At 35.5% G+C, this 20,765-nt stretch overlaps 2 protein-coding genes across 2 annotated transcripts; both read left to right on the forward strand.

Annotated features, from left to right (window-relative positions):
- Positions 1-580: 580 nt before the first annotated feature.
- LOC125248326 (tripartite motif-containing protein 16-like) lies at positions 581-3,180 on the forward strand. Its single transcript, XM_048160065.1, has 6 exons — positions 581-1,156; positions 1,301-1,396; positions 1,820-2,053; positions 2,156-2,309; positions 2,390-2,449; positions 2,577-3,180. The coding sequence occupies exons 1-6, from the start codon at positions 596-598 to the stop codon at positions 3,128-3,130; spliced, it is 1,659 nt and encodes a 552-aa protein (XP_048016022.1). The 5' UTR covers positions 581-595; the 3' UTR covers positions 3,131-3,180.
- Positions 3,181-4,318: 1,138 nt separating this feature from the next.
- Positions 4,319-14,744, forward strand: LOC125248330 (E3 ubiquitin/ISG15 ligase TRIM25-like). The gene is made up of 7 exons (XM_048160071.1): positions 4,319-4,416; positions 8,394-9,009; positions 9,128-9,223; positions 9,463-9,696; positions 13,128-13,281; positions 13,388-13,447; positions 13,681-14,744. Exons 2-7 carry the CDS (start codon positions 8,449-8,451, stop codon positions 14,211-14,213), a joined length of 1,638 nt encoding a protein of 545 aa, XP_048016028.1. The 5' UTR covers positions 4,319-4,416; positions 8,394-8,448; the 3' UTR covers positions 14,214-14,744.
- The last annotated feature ends 6,021 nt before the right edge of the window (positions 14,745-20,765 follow it).

The raw sequence follows: 20,765 nt of genomic DNA on the forward strand, positions 1-20,765 counted from the left end.
AATTTCTGTATGTTATTACAAACCATTCATAGTCTTATAATTGGTGTCAAGAGATACAGATACTGATTTTAAGCAAAGTACAGAGAGTAGAGCATCAAAACTGCAAAGTTATGGTTTCACATAAACATTATGTTTATTCTCTCTCTCTCTCTCTCTCTCTCTCTCTCTCTCTCTCTCTCATCTGCACACTGAAAACCAGGAAGTTTGTGGATTCAGGAGAAATGAAACCTATTTCCCTGCTACATGAGCCTCTGCTTAAGGATCCACACTCTTCTAGTTTGGTTAAAGCTAAAGGAGGGAATATTTGACTTGTTATTCTGTCAAAGCAGGTAAGAACGTCATATAATCCTTAACTAAAGGGTTTAATGTCTTCTTGCTTGCATTGAAAAAAAAAAAAAATGAAATATTACTGTATTTGTTTGATAATAATTATATGTTAATGTAGATGTATTATGTTTATTCTTCTGGTTACGGGTGAAGAGTTTAGGATTCTTTCATATTAATACACAAAACTGTAAGCATTTTGTAGATTTTTATACATGCTCTCTTTCATTAATGATTTACATGTGTATTTATGTAGGCTACTCCTTCAGAAATGTCTGAATCTGCAGTGAGTCAGTATGTGGATCAGTTCAGCTGTCCAGTCTGTTTGGATCCTCTGAAGGAGCCGGTGACGATTCCCTGTGGACACAGTTACGGTATGAGCTGTATTACTGACTGCTGGGGCCAGAAGGAGCAGGGGCCGCCGTACCGCTGTCCCCAATGCAGAGAGAGCTTCAGTCAGAGACCTCTACTGAAGAAGAACACTCTGATAGCTGAGATGATGGAGACGCTGCAGAAGACGTCCCTACAAACGGCTGCTGTGGAGTGTGATGTTTGCACTACAGAGAAGAACAGAGCTGTAAAGTCCTGTCTGCAGTGCTTGGCCTCCTTCTGTCAAACTCACCTGCAGCTTCACTATGAATCTCCTGCGTTTATGAAGCACAAACTAGTTGAAGCTTCCAGAAACATTCAGGAGAACATCTGCCTCAGTCATGGGAAACTTCTGGAGATTTACTGTCAGGATGATCATCAATGCATTTGTTGTTTCTGTATGATTGACAATCATAATGGACACAATGTGGTGTCTGTGGATTCAGAATGGACTAGTAAAAAGGTAATCAATGCTTATAAATTCAGGTAGTTGTCATTTATGATAATATTTATAGTTGATAATATTAGTGAATGTTATTTATTTAATTTACCAATTTAAATTACTGAGATATTAACCTACTTCCTCCTTTTATGTTACAATCCTCAGAAAGAGTTAAAGGAGGTAAAGTCGGCGTGTCAGAAGCTGATCCAGGAGCGAGAGAGAGGTCAGCGGGAACTCAGTGAAGCTGTGAAGTCTTTTAAAGTGAGTATCAGAAGATGCCAGTGATTTTTACGGTGTTTCTAAAAGTGACGTATTATTACAGAATCCAATGAAGATTCTTAAGTGACATTTGCAGGGGAAAACAAGACCAAAAACACACTCATACACACCCAAAAAAGGTACAAATGTGAAAGTTTCCCATTTGTCATTTTTGCAGATGCAAAAGTTTTTTTTTTTTTCTCCATACATTATCTTTCCCTTCTTTGTAGATAATGTATGTTTGCAAATAATTGGAAAACCAATCCGCTATAAACAAGCAACATTTTTATTTTACCAGTTCATTTGACTGATAGTAGAATATTTAAGTTTTTTTTTTTTTGATTTTTAAGACAAGATTTATGATAATGGAGTATTATGGAGGCTAATGTTCCTGTCTGCATGATCAGATCTTTGTGTCTCCGACAGAGTTCAGCTCTAGAGACCATGGAGGACATTGAGAAGGTCTTCACTGAGCTCATCTGCTCTCTTGAGAAGAAACGCTCTGAGATTAAAGAGCAGATCAGAGCTCAGGAGAAGACTGAGATAGATCGAGCAGAGGAACTTCACAAACATCTGGATCAAGAGCTGACAGAACTCAGAAAAAGACAAGCAGAGATTGAGAAACTTCTGATTACTGATGATCAGATCCAGTTTCTGAAGGTAATGATGCAAAAATGTTGAGAACCTTCCATGATTGTTTCTCTGTTTTGTTTTTTGGAAAAGATCTCCCAAATTAAGTTTGAATTATTATTCTCATTTCAGAGCTGTCAGTCTGTGTGTGTTTTACCTTCATTTGAAGACGTTCCCAGCTTCACTCAACACACTCATCTGTCTTTTAAAGACATTTCAATCTCAGAATTTAAGGAGGTTTTGGAGGACGTCTATCAACAGCAAACAGCTAAAATGTCTCGAGAAGGTCTGAATATTTTGATATGTTCTATTAATTTGTCATTACTGTCATTAAACCAACACATTAATCATGTATTTTCTCTTCAGTCTCAAATGTGTCTGTTGTAAAGCCTCCAGAACCAAAGACCCAAAATGATTTTTTGCAATGTAAGTTCAACTGTGGTTTCTTCAAGGCAAATCATTAATTGATAAGTATCATTTGTAACAATGTGACCATTTTGAAAACAAAGTTTACTTTGCTCAATATTTGTTTTTGTTCATTCCTCCTCCTCAGATTTCTGTGAACTTCACCTGGATCTAAACACTGCACACAAAAACCTCGAACTGTCAGAAGAGAACAGGAAAATATCAGGTTCAGATAAAGCTCAGCAATATCCTGATCGCCCAGAGAGATTTGATGAGTTTCCGTACATCTTGTGTCAAGAGGGTTTGTGTGGTCGCTGTTACTGGGAGGTCGAGTGCAGTGGCAAAAATTGGGCTGTAGCAGTTTGTTACAAAGGCCTTGGACGTAAAGGAAACAGTGAAGACTGTGGACTTGGCTCCAACAAAAAATCATGGAGATTGGGCTATTATCAGCATCATTTCGGTTTCATACATGCTAAAATAAAGGTCCGTATCTTTGCTGCCTCTAGGATAGGAGTGTATCTGGATCACAGAGCAGGAACTCTGTCCTTCTACAGCATCTCTGACACAATGACTCTCCTTCACAGAGTCCAGACCACTTTCACTGAACCCTTATACCCTGCTTTTCTAAATGGACAAGGTTCATCTGTCAGGATCATAGAGCAGAAAAAAAGATCAATTATAAAACCAGAATGTATTCCATAAATTACTTGAACTATTCACAAATGGAAAAGGTCAGCATATGGTGTATATATAGAGTAGGACTTCAGGGGAAATTTCCACTTTTTCCACACTAAAATGATTAAATCTCTTTAATCATGATTTAATAATCTGAAAATTATAACATTTTTGTCAGATAACTGATTTGTAATTTTGTTTGATATTAAATACATAAATTGTATAAAACAATTTGAAAGAATGTTGTTTTTATCTTGAAGTGAAATATATTGTGAGACTCTTGAGGTCAGAAGTCATTCGAATTGGTGCAGAAAACTCGTCAGTGGGCATGATGTTGCTTTTAATATTTTAATATTTAATGATGTTGCTTTTAATATTTAATTATTATTAATATATATATATATATATATATATATATATATATATATATATATATATATATATATATATATATCATAGAATTATTAAATAATCATTCCCTGAATTATAATAATTCTAAAATTAAATATTAATTATTAATATAATAATTATATATATATATATATATATATATATATATATATATATATAATTAATATTTAATTTTAGAATTATTATAATTCATGGAATGATTATTTAATAATTCAATGAATTAGATGCACATTCGGACATCTTTATTATTCATCATAACGTATAGGCCAGTTAGGTTCAGCCATTTATTCTAAATTCATGGTTTACTGTTATGACATTGAGCTAAAAATACAGGTTTATGTATAATTTAAAGAACTGTAGAGTAATTCAGATGTATTTCTTTGACTGAGATTTTGTCATTTAATTTGTATTTCATTATTAGTTAAATTGTCAAAATATAGATTTACAGAAAACATTTAATTTAGTATTTTACATTAAATCATCAAAAATGATATCAGACAAATGTCAGCTGTGATAATTTTTTTTTACCTCAGTACAGGATCATTATCCCAGTATTGGGCAAAATCTTTAATGATCTTTTTAAGTCTTGAACTAAACACTTAAATGTGCAAGTTTTAATAATTAGCTACAGTTCAGTAATGTTCTGCAGTCGATCATATGTGGAAAATAAACTTGTTTTATTGTTGTTTTCTCTTTCTCTGCTCATCTCTCTCTCTTTTGGGTAACTGTGGGACACAGAACACACGCCCAGTTTTGTTTTCCCGCTGAAAACCAGGAAGTTTTTGGAATTCTAGAGAAAAGAAACTTATTTCTTCACTACAAGTGACTCAACTCTAATAGATCCACACCTCTGTTCTTTAGGACAAAGCTGTGAAGCAAATTTGAGTTGTATCTCTGTCGAGGTAAGTACTTAATAAGATCCAAAGATAAAGATTGATCGATTTGTCTGCTTTTAACAAGAAATCGCATGCAATTAGGATGTATTTTGTGTATGTGTATACAGCGCATAGACTGTAAAAAAAAAAAGGTACAGCGTTTCTATTCCTGTAACTTGTAACAGAACTGGTTAAACAAAATTTTGCTTTGTACTTCACTGCTAAACGATTATTTTTGGATTTTGTTGTCTAATGAAAACGTTAGTACTTTTGAAACGGAATACTCGATTACATACTGAAGTGTACTACAAAACTTTACTTTTTACTCTTTACAATTTCGATGATTCTTTAAAAATACAAACCTATTTCTGTGGTGATCATGACTAAAGAGACTATTCTGGACTCAATACAAGTTAAGCTCTATTGAAAACATGTGAACAGCAATTAGCAGAGAACGTATTGATTTTTCCCGGGTGTGTCTCATACGTCCTGAAAAGTGAAGCTGCGGGCTCTTTGATCGCCCCCTGGAGGCTGGATGCAGTACAGGTCCTAAACCCCGCCCTCTCAATGCAGTCGAATTAGACTTCAGTGAAAACTTAAAAATAAATTCTGCTTCAAATAAAACTTTCTGAAAGATGGTTTTGGTCATTTAAGGTAGTTGTTATCACGCTGATATATATTCAATTGTTCGTTTTTGTGATGATTTAGATTTTAGCTAGCAATTTGATGCTATAACGGGGCGTGTCGTCATGATTCGAAGTTGATTGACAGCTTGTCTGAGGACTGTCGGAGTTTCGAGGGGAGATTGAAGATGTATTAACTAACTGTTAACCCATTTTAACCCACCGGCAACTATAGTTGCCACAGTGTATGGTTGTCATTTTCCTTTTGTAAGTTTTTTTTCTAGATGTTTTCCATGTTTTATTTCTCAATGACATGCAAGAAAACATCCAAATAAAGGATTTCAAGAACAATAAAAAGGTATTCACTTCCCTGTCAACTTCCTACCCCTACGTTCAGGAAGAATATTGAAGGCAAACACTCCCAAAGAAAAGTAATTTTCATGTTAATATTAGGATTTTTTTGTTGACATATATATATCTACGTAATCATGAGGGTCTCTAGAATCATCCAAACAAAACAAATCTTACAAGAGATCTATAGTTTTTTGTATACTTAGTCAAAAATCCAAGCGGCAACTATAGTTGCCGGTGGGCAAAAGACTTGTAAGTACATATATCATGGGGAAATGGGGTACACTGTAAAAAATGACCGTGATTTTAACAGTAAAAGACTGTAAAAATGCTGCGGTGAAAAACAGTTAATTGGTTTACAGAAAGTTTCCGTACTATATACGGTGAATAACTGTAATAGATCTAACGGTACATTTAATGTAATTTTACGGTAAAATACCATTAAATTCACAGTTTTTGAAAGTGAAAAATAACAATTCATTGTAAAATTTACAGTGAAAAACCGTAAATTGACATTCCCACAATTCCCTGCGTGACACTTCACATTTGATATATTTTTGTTGAAATAACTCTGTTGTTTCTTAGTTTTTCTCATTTTTTTCTAATCAGTTATGTACATTAGGGTTTTATGTTACATCTAATGTTGTTAAATTAATGTTTATTGCATTTTTAAAATTTCATGCATGTTACCATGATGGTGTTTAGTGTGTGTGTGAATGACACTGTGTGCTCCTTCTATATATTAGTATTGTCCTCCTCAGCTTGTGGAAAAGCTGCTTGTAATGAACTTTGATTCATCATGTGACTCTTATCACCACTATGTTTGGTGACTGTCAGTGTATTATAAAGGTACAAAACAGATATTAGTACTTCATTAGGTTGTTAAATTAACATTATATCAGTTAATGAAATATGTTATTTTACCGTAAATTTTACTGGGATTTTTTTTTACAGTGTACTGAAATCCAATGTTAAATATACATATTTAAAATGTAAAATTCACATGTAACTCCGTAAGTATGTTTACGGTTTGATGTCATTTTTACAGTATTGTTCTGGTAACCACAGCTGCCGGTATTTTTCCGTAGAAACAACGGGATTTTTTTTTACAGTGTATACTGTGTTTAATGGGTCAATAAATCAAGGTTATAGGTCTTGTTTAGTGCCTTCTGCTTTCATAATATTTTATATTGTTATATATTATATATTGTTATTTGTTAATTAATATATTTTTTAATTAATTTATTTTTTTGTTTGTTTGTTATATGTGACCCTGGACTACAAAACCAGTCATAAAGGTCAATTTCTTAAAATTGAGATTTATACATCATCTGAAAGCTGAATATATATAAGCTTTCCATTGATTTATGGTTTGTTATGATATGACATTTGGCAGAGACTCAACTATTTGAAAATCTGTAATCCGAAGGTGCAAAAAAAAAGCTAAATATTGAGAAAATTGCCTTAAAGTTGACCAAATGAAGTCCTTAACAATGTATATCCATTCACAAAAATAATTTTTTATATATTTACAGTAGAAAGTTTACAAAATATCTTAATTGAACATGATCTTTACTTAATATCCTAATGATTTTTGGCATTAAAGAAAAAACATTTTTTTTGACCCATACAGTGTATTGTTTGGTATTGCTACAAATATAACCGTGCAACTTATGACTGGTTTTGTGGTCCAGGGTCACATATAGATGTAATTGTTTTCTAATGAACAATATAATTTAACATTTTAATTCACAATGCTCTGTTGGAGCAACTTAATGGCTGCACTTTGTTCTACACTATGTCCCACCACTTTAAAACAAACTGATTTTCATATTCAAGAGATCATAAGCTAAATGCAGCTTTTTTGTGTTCACTTCAAATGTTCTTCAACTTTGATTGATCTGTTGATCTGTTGGAAGCAGTTATTTTGAGTTAGATGCATAAATGTTATCCTCCTATTGAAATTTTACATTAAGGGGTGCATACAACATATTTGCCCGCCGGCAACTATAGTTGCCGCACATTCAAACCCGTTTTTTAAGAAAAAAAAAACAAAAACCTGGGGAAAATAAATGCAGAACATGTTCATATAGGACACTAACAGGACTATATGCATGAAATCATTCAGAAAAATTTGGGCACAAATGGGTTAATTTTCGATTTCTTTGTTATTTAACACCAACAAAATGAGCTGTTCAGCAGTAAACTGTACTAACCGACCTACAGGATCTGACGGATCACTGAACTTTTTTTCTGTAACATTAAATGTGGGCGTTATAAGCTAATTAATAAATGTTATTAGTTAAGATAACACACCTAATGTTAACCATGTCGGGAAAAAGCAGGTGATCGTTATCTGGCAGTTACTTATTATTTTATGGGTATAAAATAATAATTAGCAGGACAAAACTAATGATAGCCTACTCTAATTACAGCAATCGATCTCCTGTAACGTTAGTTGAACTTGATTTAAAATGGCCGGACCGTTTCTGACGATTTAGAGTTGCTAGTGGCATATTATATTGAGTTCATCTATTGAATTTGCTGTTTGAAAAATATTATTGCTCTAGAAACAGAATAGCCTATTATTTTATAGGTAGAATTTTAAATTGTGTATAATTTTTATAGTCTATATTAAAATACATGAATGATGACGCAGTCGTCTGGGCGGAAGTTCGATACCGCGACTCCGCCTCCGGGCTCCACTGACGATTCCTTCTGTGCATGCCCAGGCTCCAAACTTTTTTTTTTTTTTGACGTATTGCGTATCGTGTCAGCGCCCATTCATCGGCCCATTTTGGCTTCAGTTCAATACAATGGAAGGAAGCGGCGTCGCGTCGTCCATCTTTTTTTACAGTCTATGATTTTTCCTCAGTTAAAAAATCGAAACATTGTGATCAGGCTTCTCTCAAACTCTTTTTTTTTTTTGCTTGGATACTTAGGACTTTGTCAAATCTTGACATTATTCATACGTTCACCTCAGTGAAAAATAGTACTTGTCAGATAACTTTGCTTTTCTTGGCAAATCAGCCCTTCTAACAGGACAGAGACTGAGAATCTGTTCATCTTTGAACACTGCAAAGAAATGTCTGAATCTGCAGTGAGTCAGTATGAGGATCAGTTCAGCTGTCCAGTCTGTTTGGATCCTCTTAAGGAGCCGGTGACGATTCCCTGTGGACACAGTTACTGTATGAGCTGTATTACTGACTGCTGGGGCCAGAAGGAGCAGGGACCGCCGTACCGCTGTCCCCAATGCAGAGAGAGCTTCAGTCAGAGACCTCTACTGAAGAAGAACACTCTGATAGCTGAGATGATGGAGACGCTGCAGAAGACGTCCCTACAAACGGCTGCTGTGGAGTGTGATGTTTGCACTACAGAGAAGAACAGAGCTGTAAAGTCCTGTCTGCAGTGCTTGGCCTCCTTCTGTCAAACTCACCTGCAGCCTCACTATGAATCTCCTGCGTTTATGAAGCACAAACTAGTCGAAGCTTCCAGAAACATTCAGGAGAACATCTGCCTCAGTCATGGGAAACTTCTGGAGATTTACTGTCAGGATGATCATCAATGTATTTGTAACTTGTGTTTGATTGACAATCATAACGGCCACCGTTTGGTTTCTGTGGATTCAGAATGGACTAGCAAGAAGGTAATCAATGCTTATCATTTCAGGTAGTTGTCTTTGTTTCTTGAGCTGATAATATTAGTAAAAATTCTTTAATATTTTTAAATTACTTACTTAAATTACTTTATGTTAACATCCTCAGAAAGAGTTAAAGAAGGTAAAGGTGGCGTGTCAGAAGCTGATCCAGGAGCGAGAGAGAGGTCAGCGGGAACTCAGAGAAGCTGTGAAGTCTTTTAAAGTGAGTATCATTATGAAGACGACTGGTTAAATCCATAGGGTTAAATCACAAATACAACAGATATACTATATGTTTTAATTTTTTAAACAGGCAACATTTAAATCTTGACATTTTCATTTGACTGAAAGCATAATCACTTTGGATTTGAACAACATCTATGATAATGGAAATGGTCACATGAATGTATTATTTGAGCTGTTGTTCCTGTCTGCATGATCATATCTTTGTGTCTCTGACAGAGTTCAGCTCTAGAGACCATGGAGGACATTGAGAAGGTCTTCACTGAGCTCATCTGCTCTCTTGAGAAGAAACGCTCTGAGATTAAAGAGCAGATCAGAGCTCAGGAGAAGACTGAGATAGATCGAGCAGAGGAACTTCACAAACATCTGGATCAAGAGCTGACAGAACTCAGAAAAAGACAAGCAGAGATTGAGAAACTTCTGATTACTGATGATCAGATCCAGTGTCTGAAGGTAATAAAAAATGTTTTAATTTTTTTTTTTATCATATCTGTTTATGAACCTTCCACATCACAACATTGAACATATAACCATAGATACATACCCAGATAGCATGTAATCATTGAAACAATGTTGAGTCAGTGTTGATGCGTCAACTCCAATTGCACTGAATTAACGTTAGCGATGTTGCTTCAGTATCACTCTTGCACCCTCAGTTAATGTTAAAAAACAATGTTGAGATTTCAACCAAAAATCAATGGTAATATTGATTTAACATTACAAATGGATATTTTTCAACATCACATTTGCACCCACATTTAATGTTGAAACAATGGTGAACAAAACATCAATGATAATGCTATTGAATCAACATTATGATTGATTCTACATCACTGATGCTGAATCAATATTGAAGTGAACAAAAATTATCAATGGTAATATTGTTGAATCAACATTATTGATTCCACATCACCAATGTTGAATCAATATTGAAATTAACAAAAATAATCATTAGTAATATAGATTGATCAATATTAATGTGATGATTATTCTAAATCACTTTTGTTGAAACATTGAAAATACAACTTAAATGTCAACATGAAAATAATGATGCAACATTAATATTTCAGCTGCACTTCAATGGTATGTCAACAAATGTCTGATCATTTCAAAGAGTCAGTGTATTTTATTTGACAGTTTAACACAATCAATGTCAAAGAGATAGTAAATTGAGTGGGGAAAAAATGACAAAAGCATTACAACCTTTAAAAATGACATTACTTTTTTAATGAAAATTTCTTTAAAGCTGCAGATTTACCATATGTAGATCTTATTCTGTTTAAATATCACAAAATAGCCATGTCAGTTACAGAAACACAAAGTGTAGTTATTTTTTTGTGTGTGTGTATGTATGTGTGCGATTGTGTTTCAGTGGGAACAGGCTAAATTAAATGGAGATCATTTATGTTCCTCAAATTTAATACGGATTCAGGAAAATTAATGATTGCCTGATAGAGCAGTAGTCAGGGAGCAGGAGTTAAAGGTGCCAAAGAATTGAAAATTGAATTCATCTTGGCATAGTTGAATAACAAGAGTTCAGTACATGGAAATGACATACAGTGAGTCTCAAACACCATTGTTTCCTTCTTCTTATATAAATCTCATTTGTTTAAAAGACCTCTGAAGAACAGGCGAATCTCAACATAACACTGTTATGTAACAGTCGGGGTGTATGCCCCCAAAATTTGCATATGCCAGCCCATGTTCAAGGCATTAGACAAACCAGTATTTTTAGTGATATTTGTAAATTGTCTATCTAAATGTTTCGTTAGCATGTTGCTAATGTACTGTTAAATGTGGTTAAAGTTTCTTACTGCATTCACAAAGACGAGCCGTCGTTATTTTCATTTTTAAACACTTGCAGTCTGTATAATTCATAAACACAACTTCATTCTTTATAAATCTCTCCTATGGAGCACCATCAAACTCATTTAGAATCAAATGTAAACATCCAAATAAATACTATACTTATGTGATTAGACATGCTGCATGACGAACACTTTGTAAAGATCCATTTTGAGGGTTATATTAGCTGTGTGAACTTTGTTTATGCAATGTATTATAGAGTCGTGAACTTGGGGGCGGGGAGCGCGAGCATTTAAAGGGGACGCGCGCTGAATCAGCGCATTTATAATGATGCCCCAAAATGGGCAGTTAAAAAATGAATAAAAAAAATCTATGGGGTATTTTAAGCTGAAACTTCAGACACATTCAGGGGACACCTTAGACTTCTATTACATCTTGTGAAAAAGCATTCTAGGGCACTTTTAAGGCACAGGACAGCATCAAGTCCCAAGTCAGGTGATTATGCTGTCAACAATCCAGTCGTCTCTATTGACTTTAGGTATGTTCAACATCGGCTGCGGCTGGATTCAACCGATCGGCGTGAGTAGCTGGGTGCAGTCAGGGAGGAGATGAAAACGGAGACATGAAGTCTGACACTTTCTGCTTCCCGTAGTTACGCTTGCGCTGCGTTTGCATACTTTATCACAGCTGAAGTGAAATAAATGCAATATTTGACTAATACACTGATGTTTCAGAGACATTTTCATTCAATACTTTATGTACTGCTTACAGCGTCTGTTTTTACAAGAATAAAGTTCAACATAAGCATATATTATTTAAATGCCAATGTAGTGGGGTCTACGTTTTTTATCAGTTTTATTTTGATAAACATGACAATATAACTTTGTGACTACATAAAAAGAGCTTTAACTGTTATAAAAACAGATTTTTGAGCATTACTGGAACTGAAGGTGTGACAATAAACACGAAACACACGTACTTCTAGCCGGGAAGCAGTAATTTTCCGATTCACGTACAAATATGGGAAAAAATCGTAAGTGAACTTGGCTGCGCTGTGTTTTTGACTCTCAAAGAATCGGTTCATAAGAGTCATTTGTTAACGAAGCACACTGGGCGCGCTGTGTGCGCGTGAAACCATCATGCACACTATATATTATTTGCGTTACTCAATTTTTTTTAGTCATCATATTGAAGTGCCGCTCCAGTACTTGAAACACTGCTTACATATTATATTCTGTGATAATTTTGGGGTGGCAAAGCTTTTTCTTAGGGTGGCAGATGCCACCCCGTGCCACCCCGGTAGATCCGCCCCTGTCCACTCATCCGGCCTCTTTGGCGCCCCCTAGCGAGATTGCGCCCTTAACATTTGCCTATACTGCCTATATAACGGGCCGGCTCTGTTTGTCATAAACTTGCACTAAAACCCAGAATCTGCCCTACCTACATTTATGGCCAGGAACCGCTACTGGCATGTTAACTGAGTTTCTTTGTTTCTGCTGCGCTCATTTGTTGTTCTGGCAGCGCGAGCGACTCAACAGCGCAACATTTTGTTAGCGTTACTACATTACATCAGCCTATATATTATTATGCACTATCGATAATATCAATATTATTATGCACTAATCCACTTAGACTAAATGAATGCAGAAGCATTATCGCGTTTTGGTGATTCCCTAGTCATTTTTTGTTATTGGCGTTTTAATCAGGCCAGGCAAGTAAAATTCTCTTTCACTTACCCCTTTTAAAAAAATCAACTTGTCCCGGGCTAGCGGACAAGCGTTAATGTCGAGCCCTGCGACGTGTGTTTAGTTCTTCTTTGTTTTGTTTTTTTGTGTTTTTTTTCTTCTTTTTTCCCCCATTTAATTCATAATTAATGTTATTATGCAATGAGGTTGATCTCATTTGTGCTCCCCTGAAAAAAAATGTAATGCCCGTCCGTGAATTTGTGTCTGGCGCCGGGTCTGGATAAAAACTCAACATTATGTCACCATGCTATCTGGGATGCTTTTCTCTCTTACTGAATGTAAAAAGTGTCTCATGTTTCACAAATCATGTTTGAATTCTTTGTCTCATTTCAGAGCTGCCAGTCTGTGTGTGTTTTACCTTCATTTGAAGACGTTCCCAGCTTCACTCAACACACTCATCTGTCTTTTAAAGACATTTCAATCTCAGCGTTTAAGGAGGTTTTGGAGGACGCCTGTCAACAGCAAACAGCCAGAATATCTCGAGAAGGTCTGCATCTTTTTAATCAGTATTAAAAATAGATGTTTTTAAATGTGTTGCTTCATTCATTACATTTTATATTACATTTAAGCATTGTTTCTTACCTCATCTTTAGAGTCAAATGTCCATTTTTCAGAGTCTTCAAAACCTGAATCTCCAAATGAAATTTTGCACTGTAAGTTGTTTTATTTTTATACGTTGTTCTCTCACACAATTGCTGAATGATAGTTAATAATGTTATGAAGTATTTCTAAATTTGTTGAAACATATTAAATAATTAATCTGCTTATTGTTATCAATAACTATTAAAATGTAAAATGTATAACTATTAACTATTGACATTGTTAGGGGAAAGGAAGGATGGCAGTACTTTATTTGAATATCTATTTCTCTCACCATCCTCCTCAGATTTCTGTCAACTGCAACTGGATCCAAACACTGCACACCGAAACCTCATCTTGTCAGAAGAGAACAGAAAAATATCATGTTCAGTTGAAGTCCAGCAATATCCTGATCACCCAGAGCGATTTGATGTTTATATGAATGTCTTGTGTCGAGAGGGTTTGTATTATCGCTGTTACTGGGAGGTCGAGTGCAGTGGAGAAAACTGGGCTGTAGGAGTTTGTTACAAAGGAATTGGGCGTAAAGGAAAAAGTAATGACTGCAGACTGGGGTTTAATAACAAGTCATGGAGATTGACCCACTGTCAACAGAATTTCTATGTCAGACATCATAACAAGCATGTCTGTATCCCTGCTGTCCGCTCCTCTAGAATAGGAGTGTGTCTGGATCACAGAGCAGGAACTCTGTCCTTCTACAGCGTCTCTGACACAATGACTCTCCTTCACAGAGTCCAGACCACTTTCACTGAACCCTTATACCCTGCTTTTGGGGTTGGAGATGATTCATCTCTCATGATCATAAAGCAGAGGAGAATTTAGATCAGCAGTGAAATACTTACAAAAATGTCCTAAACTGTTTAAAGGTATAGATATACTTAAAAGACTGAAAGATTTCTGTGTCATGGCCATGTTCCTTTTCACTATCCTGTACTGTCAAAGACAACCAGCAGCCATATGGTGTCTGCTTTAGCTCCTCATGTGTTTCACAAAATTTTTCATTTTTGTGAACAAATTTCAAATGTAAAGCCTACTGGCATTTACAATTAACTAATTCTAATAGTCAAGATTAGATATTTGAAAACTTGCTATTATAAGTCAGCAATAAAATTTACGAACTTCTGTCAGGAAAAGTGGCTTTTAGAGCTGTTAAAGTGCTCACATTATTGCATTAGATTAAACATGTCTAACAACGTTAATACATTTATGTAATTTAGCATTAGTCATTCTCTGTAGTTTTTTTTTGTTTTTTGTTTTTTTGAGTGATTTCTAAAGGGTTACATTTTTCATGACTTTTGATTAATTTTGGGGAATATTGTGTTCAGGTGAGACAAATAAAGAGCACCTCTGCCCCCATGTGTTTACATGTGTGTTTACAAAGTCCAAGTAAAATGCCAAACTCAGCTGAACTCTTTACTGCCAGCATAATATAACACAATGTGATTGTTATAGATATACAGGTGCATCTCAAAAAATTAGAATATCATGAAAAAGATATTTTTTTCTGTAATTTAATTCTAAAAGTAAAACTTAAATGTATTCTAAATTTTTTAGACAAAGTGAAATATTTCCAGACTTTTTTGTTTTCATTTTGATGATTACAGCTTGCTGCTCATCAAAATAAAAAAAAATCAGTATCTCAAATTATTAGAATATTTAATTTCAAGTTCTATTAAATTACCATTTATTTATACCAAGGTATAAATACTGGGTCTAGGTCAGTAATCCCAACAGCAGTCATGGGGAAGTCTGCTGATTTGACAGTTGTCCAGAAGATGATCATCAAGACCCTCTACAATGAGGGTAAGCCACAGAGGGTCATTGCTGAAAGGGCTGTTTGCAGAGTGCTGTGCCAAAGTATATTCATGGAAAGTTGACTGGAAGGAAAAAGTGTGGTAGGAAAAGATGTACAAGTGAAAGGAATGACCGCAGGCTTGAGAAGATTGTCAGGCGAAGCCGATTTAAGAACTTAGGGGGAGCTTCAAAAGGAGTGGACTGAAGCTGGAGTCAATGCATCAAGAGCCACCACACACAGACGTCTTCAGGAAATGGGCTACAACTGTCTCATTCAACGTACCATACCACTTCTGAACCAAAGACAACGTCAGAAGCGCCATATCTGGGGCTAAGGAGAAAAAGAACTGGACTGTTGCTCAGTGGTCCAAAGTCCTCTTTTCAGATGAAAGTAAATTTTGCATTTCATTTTGAAATCAAGGTCCCAGAGTCTGGAGGAAGAGTGGAGAGGCACAGAAACCATGTTGCTTGAAGTCCAGTGTGAAATTTCCACAGTCAGTGATGATTTGGGCTGCCATGTCATCTGCTGGTGTTGGTCCACTATGTTTTCTGAAGTCCACAGTCAACGCAGCCATCTACCAGGACATTTTAGAGCACTTCATGCTTCCTTCTGCTGACAAGCTTTATGGAGATGCTGATTTCATTTTCCAGCAGGATTTGGCACCTGCCCATAATGCCAAAGGTACCAAAAGCTGGTTCAATGACAATGGTGTTACTGTGCTTGATTGGTCAGCAAACTCGCCAGACCTGAACCCCATAGAGAATCTATGGGATATTGTCAAGAGGACGATGAGAGACACCAGACCCAACAATAAAGATGAGCTGAAGGCCGCTATCAAAGCAACCTGGGCTTCCATTACATCTGAGAAGTGCCACAGACTGATCGACTCCATGCCATGCCACATTGATGCAGTAAGGCCCAACCAAGTATTGGGTGCATAGAACATACTTTTCAGAAGCCTGACATTTCTGTTTAAAATATCCTTTTTTAAATTGATCTTATGAAGTATTCTAATTTATTGAATTGGTGGGTTTTTGTTAAATGTAAGCCAAAATCATCACAATTAAAGAACCAAAGACTTAAAGTAATTCAGTCTGTGTGCATTAAATTTATTTAAATGAACACTCCAATTTTTGAAAGTAGGAAGTTTCCAACTTCCCTAGAGTTAAACAGTCGAGTTTTACCGTTTTTGAATCCATTCAGCCAATCTCCGGGTCTGGTAGTGCCACTTTTAGCATAGCTTAGCATAGTTCATTGAATTGATTAGACCATTAGCATCTCGCTCAAAAATGACCAAAAAGTTTCAATATTTTTCCCATTTAAAACTTGACTCTTTTGTAGTTACATCATGTGCTAACACCGACGGAAAATGAAAAGTTGCGATTTTCTAGGCCGATATGGCTAGGAACTATACTCTCATTCCGGCGTAATAAGGAACTTTTCTGCTGTACCATGGGTGCAGCAGGCGCTATGATATTATGCAGCGGCTGTGACCCCGTTTGCACAGGGAGCGTGCCTTGCAACCTTGGAGACATTTGTGAGAGACGCTTTGCGTCGGGTGGTTCTTCGCCTCTACGTCATGCATTAAAATCCTTCAATGCATGGCTAGCCGTGGATTATCCCTTACATAATGTTGTAATTTTGATCAAATAAATAGAAAATCAAGTGACATGGTGCATTTTGTGTTAATAACTTTCTTGTCATAATTTGATTCATTTTAAAGTTATTGCTTGAGGATTTAAGAGTATGTTTAGAGGTTGTTTAATATTTCTGGTAAGTGTCTGATAATAGTTTGATAAAATGTATTGTGGCAAAAAAATGATATAAAATCAAAAAATGCTTATTGGCATTTCAATAATAATTTACTTTGTGATTCTCTTTTTAGGGAAGCTTTTAAAGAGTTCCGGGCACATGCTAATGCCATAAAATCTTCTTTCCTGACCTTACAGCAGTGATGGGATTTTGTGAAGGTACAAATTTAAACAATTATGTCAGCAATATACTCACAATGCCACAAGAGACATAAATGGTTCAGTGAGTGAGTTAGAAGATTTAGTTACAAGAACTTGCAGAATCCATAAAAGATGCCATCTTTGTGGAGTCCATTAAAAAGTAGAAAAATGTATTGCCTGAAAGTTTAACAACACAGAGTGCAACAATCAGATCCCAGTTTCAAAGTGTCAAATTAATGGACTCGCCATCAAAAAAAGGATGGTCAGAAATGTATTTATGCTTTGTGTTCTGAAATGGGTCTTGTCGAATCCCTTAGATATTAGAAAAAGAGCTGTTCAATTTTACAAAGTTACATTTCCCATTAAAAAGATATAAATCATGTTTATATATATATAATTTAACACAGATAACCAAATAAGCCAATAAGGAAATTTGTTTAAAAAAATTAAGAAAATATTATGTGGATATTTTTAATTGTGTAGAGAGACAGGAATTTGAAGTTAGTCATGTTCCAAATGGTAATGGTGTGATTATTAGACCTGTTAAGGTCAGTTATGCTATTGAGAACTTGGCAGTTAATAAAGCATGTGGTCCTGATTTAATAGCAGCAGAACATCTGAAGCATGCTAGCCAAAACATTTTAATGTTACTTGCTTTGTGTTTTACAGGATTTTTAATACACGGTGTACTACCTGAATCTATGTTAAAGGTGCCCTAGAATCAAAAATTGAATTTACCTTGGCATAGTTGAATAACAAGAGTTCAGTACATGGAAAAGACATACATTGAGTTTCAAACTCCATTGCTTCCTCCTTCTTATGTAAATCTCATTTGTTTAAAAGACCTCCAGAAAACAGGCGAATCTCAACATAACACCGAGTGTTACGTAACAGTCGGGATCATTAAAATGTACGCCCCCAATATTTGCATATGCTAGCTCATGTTCAAGGCATTAGACAAGGGCAGGCAGATGAAAATGGCAGATGAAGCAATAATAACTGACATGATCCATGATAACATGATATTTTTAGTGATATTTGTAAATTGTCTTTCTAAATGTTTCGTTAGCATGTTGCTAATGTACTGTTAAATGTGGTTAAAGTTACCATAGTTTCTTACTGTATTCACGGAGACGAGCCGTTGCTATTTTCATTTTTAAACACTTGCAGTCTGTATAATTCATAAACACAACTTCATTCTTTATAAATCTCTCCAACAGTGTGTAATGTTAGCTTTACGGCGCATAGTATCAAACTCATTCAGAATCAAATGTAAATCCAAATAAATACTATACTTACATGATCCGAAGCATGCATGCAGCATGCATGACGAACATCTTGTAAAGACCCATTTGAGGGATATATTAGCTGTGTGAACTTTGTTAATGCACTGTATTATAGTCGAGAGCTCGGGGGGCAGGGAGCTTGAGATTTAAAGGGGCTGTGCACTGAATCGGTGCATAGTTAATGATGCCCCAAAATAGGCAGTTAAAAAAATTAATTAAAAAACATCTATGGGGTATTTTGAGCTGAAACTTCATAGACACATTCAGGGGACACCTTAGACTTATATTACATCTTGTGAAAGAATGTTCTAGGGCACCTTTAACAGTTATATTAGTGCCAGTAATTAAAGATAAAACCGGTAATCTAGTATGGAAAATTAAAGGCCAACTGCCTTAGCGAGTATAATTTGAGCGTATATATGGATACACTCAACTACAGATAATCAGTTTGTTTTTAAAAGGAAGCATGGCACTGATTTATGCATATATTAATTGAAGGAAGTGGTTAGTAAGTATAGGCATAATTCAACAGTATTTTTTTTTTTTTTTTAAATATGATTTTAAGGTATTTGATCAAATTAATCAAGCTATTTATAAAGTTACAAGAAACACCACGAGGACACCCATGGCAATGGACGGTGATGCTGGCTCACACCCCTGGTCAGACTCTGTGGTGCTTTGGCTCCAGGGCGACAGTGGGTGCTATCCTTCTTTCCTCGGGCATAGGCTCGCACATTGTGGCAAGAGGAAGCTTCCAGTCTGTGGGAGGCTCTATCCTTTGAATGGGGTGGTAACAGGCTGGAGTCTGGATCAGGCTGTGGTCTGGATCAGGGTTAGACACTCTCCAGACACTGATGATGGCCTCCCAGCTAAGTCCAAATGGGGCATTTGTGTTAATAACATTACAGTGATCCTTTGATTCATTTCAAAGTGGAAATTATGCTGTTTTAGAAAACATTGTCTTAAGAATCTGTTATTCTATTACTATTATGACGTTCCTTTAGCTAAAAATACAGGCTATGTATAATTTACAGAACTGTAGTGTCATTCAGTATTTATTTGACTGAGATTTTGTCATTTAATTTGTCTGTCATTCAATTATTAAACTAAATTGTCAAAATACATATATTTACATAGAATATTTAATTTATTTTTATTTTATTTTATTTATTTATTTATTTTTACATTAAATCAAAAATGATATCAGACATATTTTAGCTATAGATCTATTATGCAGAAATCAGATGTCATCTGTGATAAGTCATGGGCAAAATATGCCCCTTTCATGATTTTCAATTTTTTGTTTAGGGTGAATTCAGGTTGATTTGTACACTTTTTGCCATTGAGATTTTGCCATTGAGAAAAAGTGTCCCAATCAACCTGAATTCAAAAAAAAATCGTAAATGTTTAAGTTTATTTTAGCAGTTCAATAATGTTCAGCAGTCAATCACATTGGGAAAATAAACGTTTTATTTCTCTTTCTCTCATTAAATCTCTCTTCTTTGGGACACGCCCATTTTTGTTTACGCGCTGAAAACCAGGAAGTATGTCTTCACTCCAAAGGTGCGTTCCATTCGACCGTAAGTGGACTGCGAAGTGGACTTCACAGGGTATTTCTCCATCTTAAGTGATATTCCATTCCGGAGGGAGCGAACATGTTCAGTTCGAAGGGCACTGCGAACGGCATAGGGAATAAGGCAATATCGATACATCACTTCACAGGAAGTAGAGAGGTAAAATTACCCAACTGTCATTGCGCACCGCGTCACCATTCAGAACTACGATGGAGCGCCATTGAAAGAAAAAAAAACAAAAAAAAAATCCTCCGATGGAGGAATTTATGTATGCGTTTTGAGTAAGCTAATCATACATTTTGTTATTCTAATATTCTAATAAAACTAATTAATTAATGGTTATGGCGATGAGTGTTACATTTGCATATTTTATTGTAGGCATGACAAAGTAAAAGTGTTGAAAAGCAGCTGAGGCTCTGTCATTTTTTATTTTACTTTATTTACCTCAGAAGTGTTTACTATGCGGCTGCACGTGGAAAGAAAGCACAGGAGATGAGATCCAAACAATGGATTAAAAATACCTTTATACAGTTAACCAAATGAGAATTTATTTTCATATGGCATGACAGTTACAGCTTCAAATCTGTTATAGAGTCCATCTTAAATTCGAAAGTAAATTATAATATCTATTTATTTATTTATGTTATATCACAATCTGCGCGACACCGTCATGACTTTCTTCGATGAAGTTTGCAGAGCGTCCAAAATGAGCGATTATTGCCAGCGAAGTCCACTTCAACGGATATACCCTGCTCAGGGAGTAGGGA

This window comes from Megalobrama amblycephala, linkage group LG16 (assembly GCF_018812025.1).
Source record: "Megalobrama amblycephala isolate DHTTF-2021 linkage group LG16, ASM1881202v1, whole genome shotgun sequence".
Classification (NCBI taxonomy): domain Eukaryota; kingdom Metazoa; phylum Chordata; class Actinopteri; order Cypriniformes; family Xenocyprididae; genus Megalobrama; species Megalobrama amblycephala.

Bases quoted from the DNA above. Each gene is read 5' to 3' on its own strand.
- LOC125248326 (XM_048160065.1), top strand. From the start codon at position 596: ATGTCTGAATCTGCAGTGAGTCAGTATGTGGATCAGTTCAGCTGTCCA. The intron at 1,397-1,819 runs GTGAGTATCAGA...TGTCTCCGACAG, and splicing joins AAGCTGTGAAGTCTTTTAAA to AGTTCAGCTCTAGAGACCAT. The intron at 2,054-2,155 runs GTAATGATGCAA...TTCTCATTTCAG, and splicing joins ATCAGATCCAGTTTCTGAAG to AGCTGTCAGTCTGTGTGTGT.
- LOC125248330 (XM_048160071.1), top strand. From the start codon at position 8,449: ATGTCTGAATCTGCAGTGAGTCAGTATGAGGATCAGTTCAGCTGTCCA. The intron at 9,010-9,127 runs GTAATCAATGCT...TAACATCCTCAG, and splicing joins CAGAATGGACTAGCAAGAAG to AAAGAGTTAAAGAAGGTAAA. The intron at 9,697-13,127 runs GTAATAAAAAAT...GTCTCATTTCAG, and splicing joins ATCAGATCCAGTGTCTGAAG to AGCTGCCAGTCTGTGTGTGT.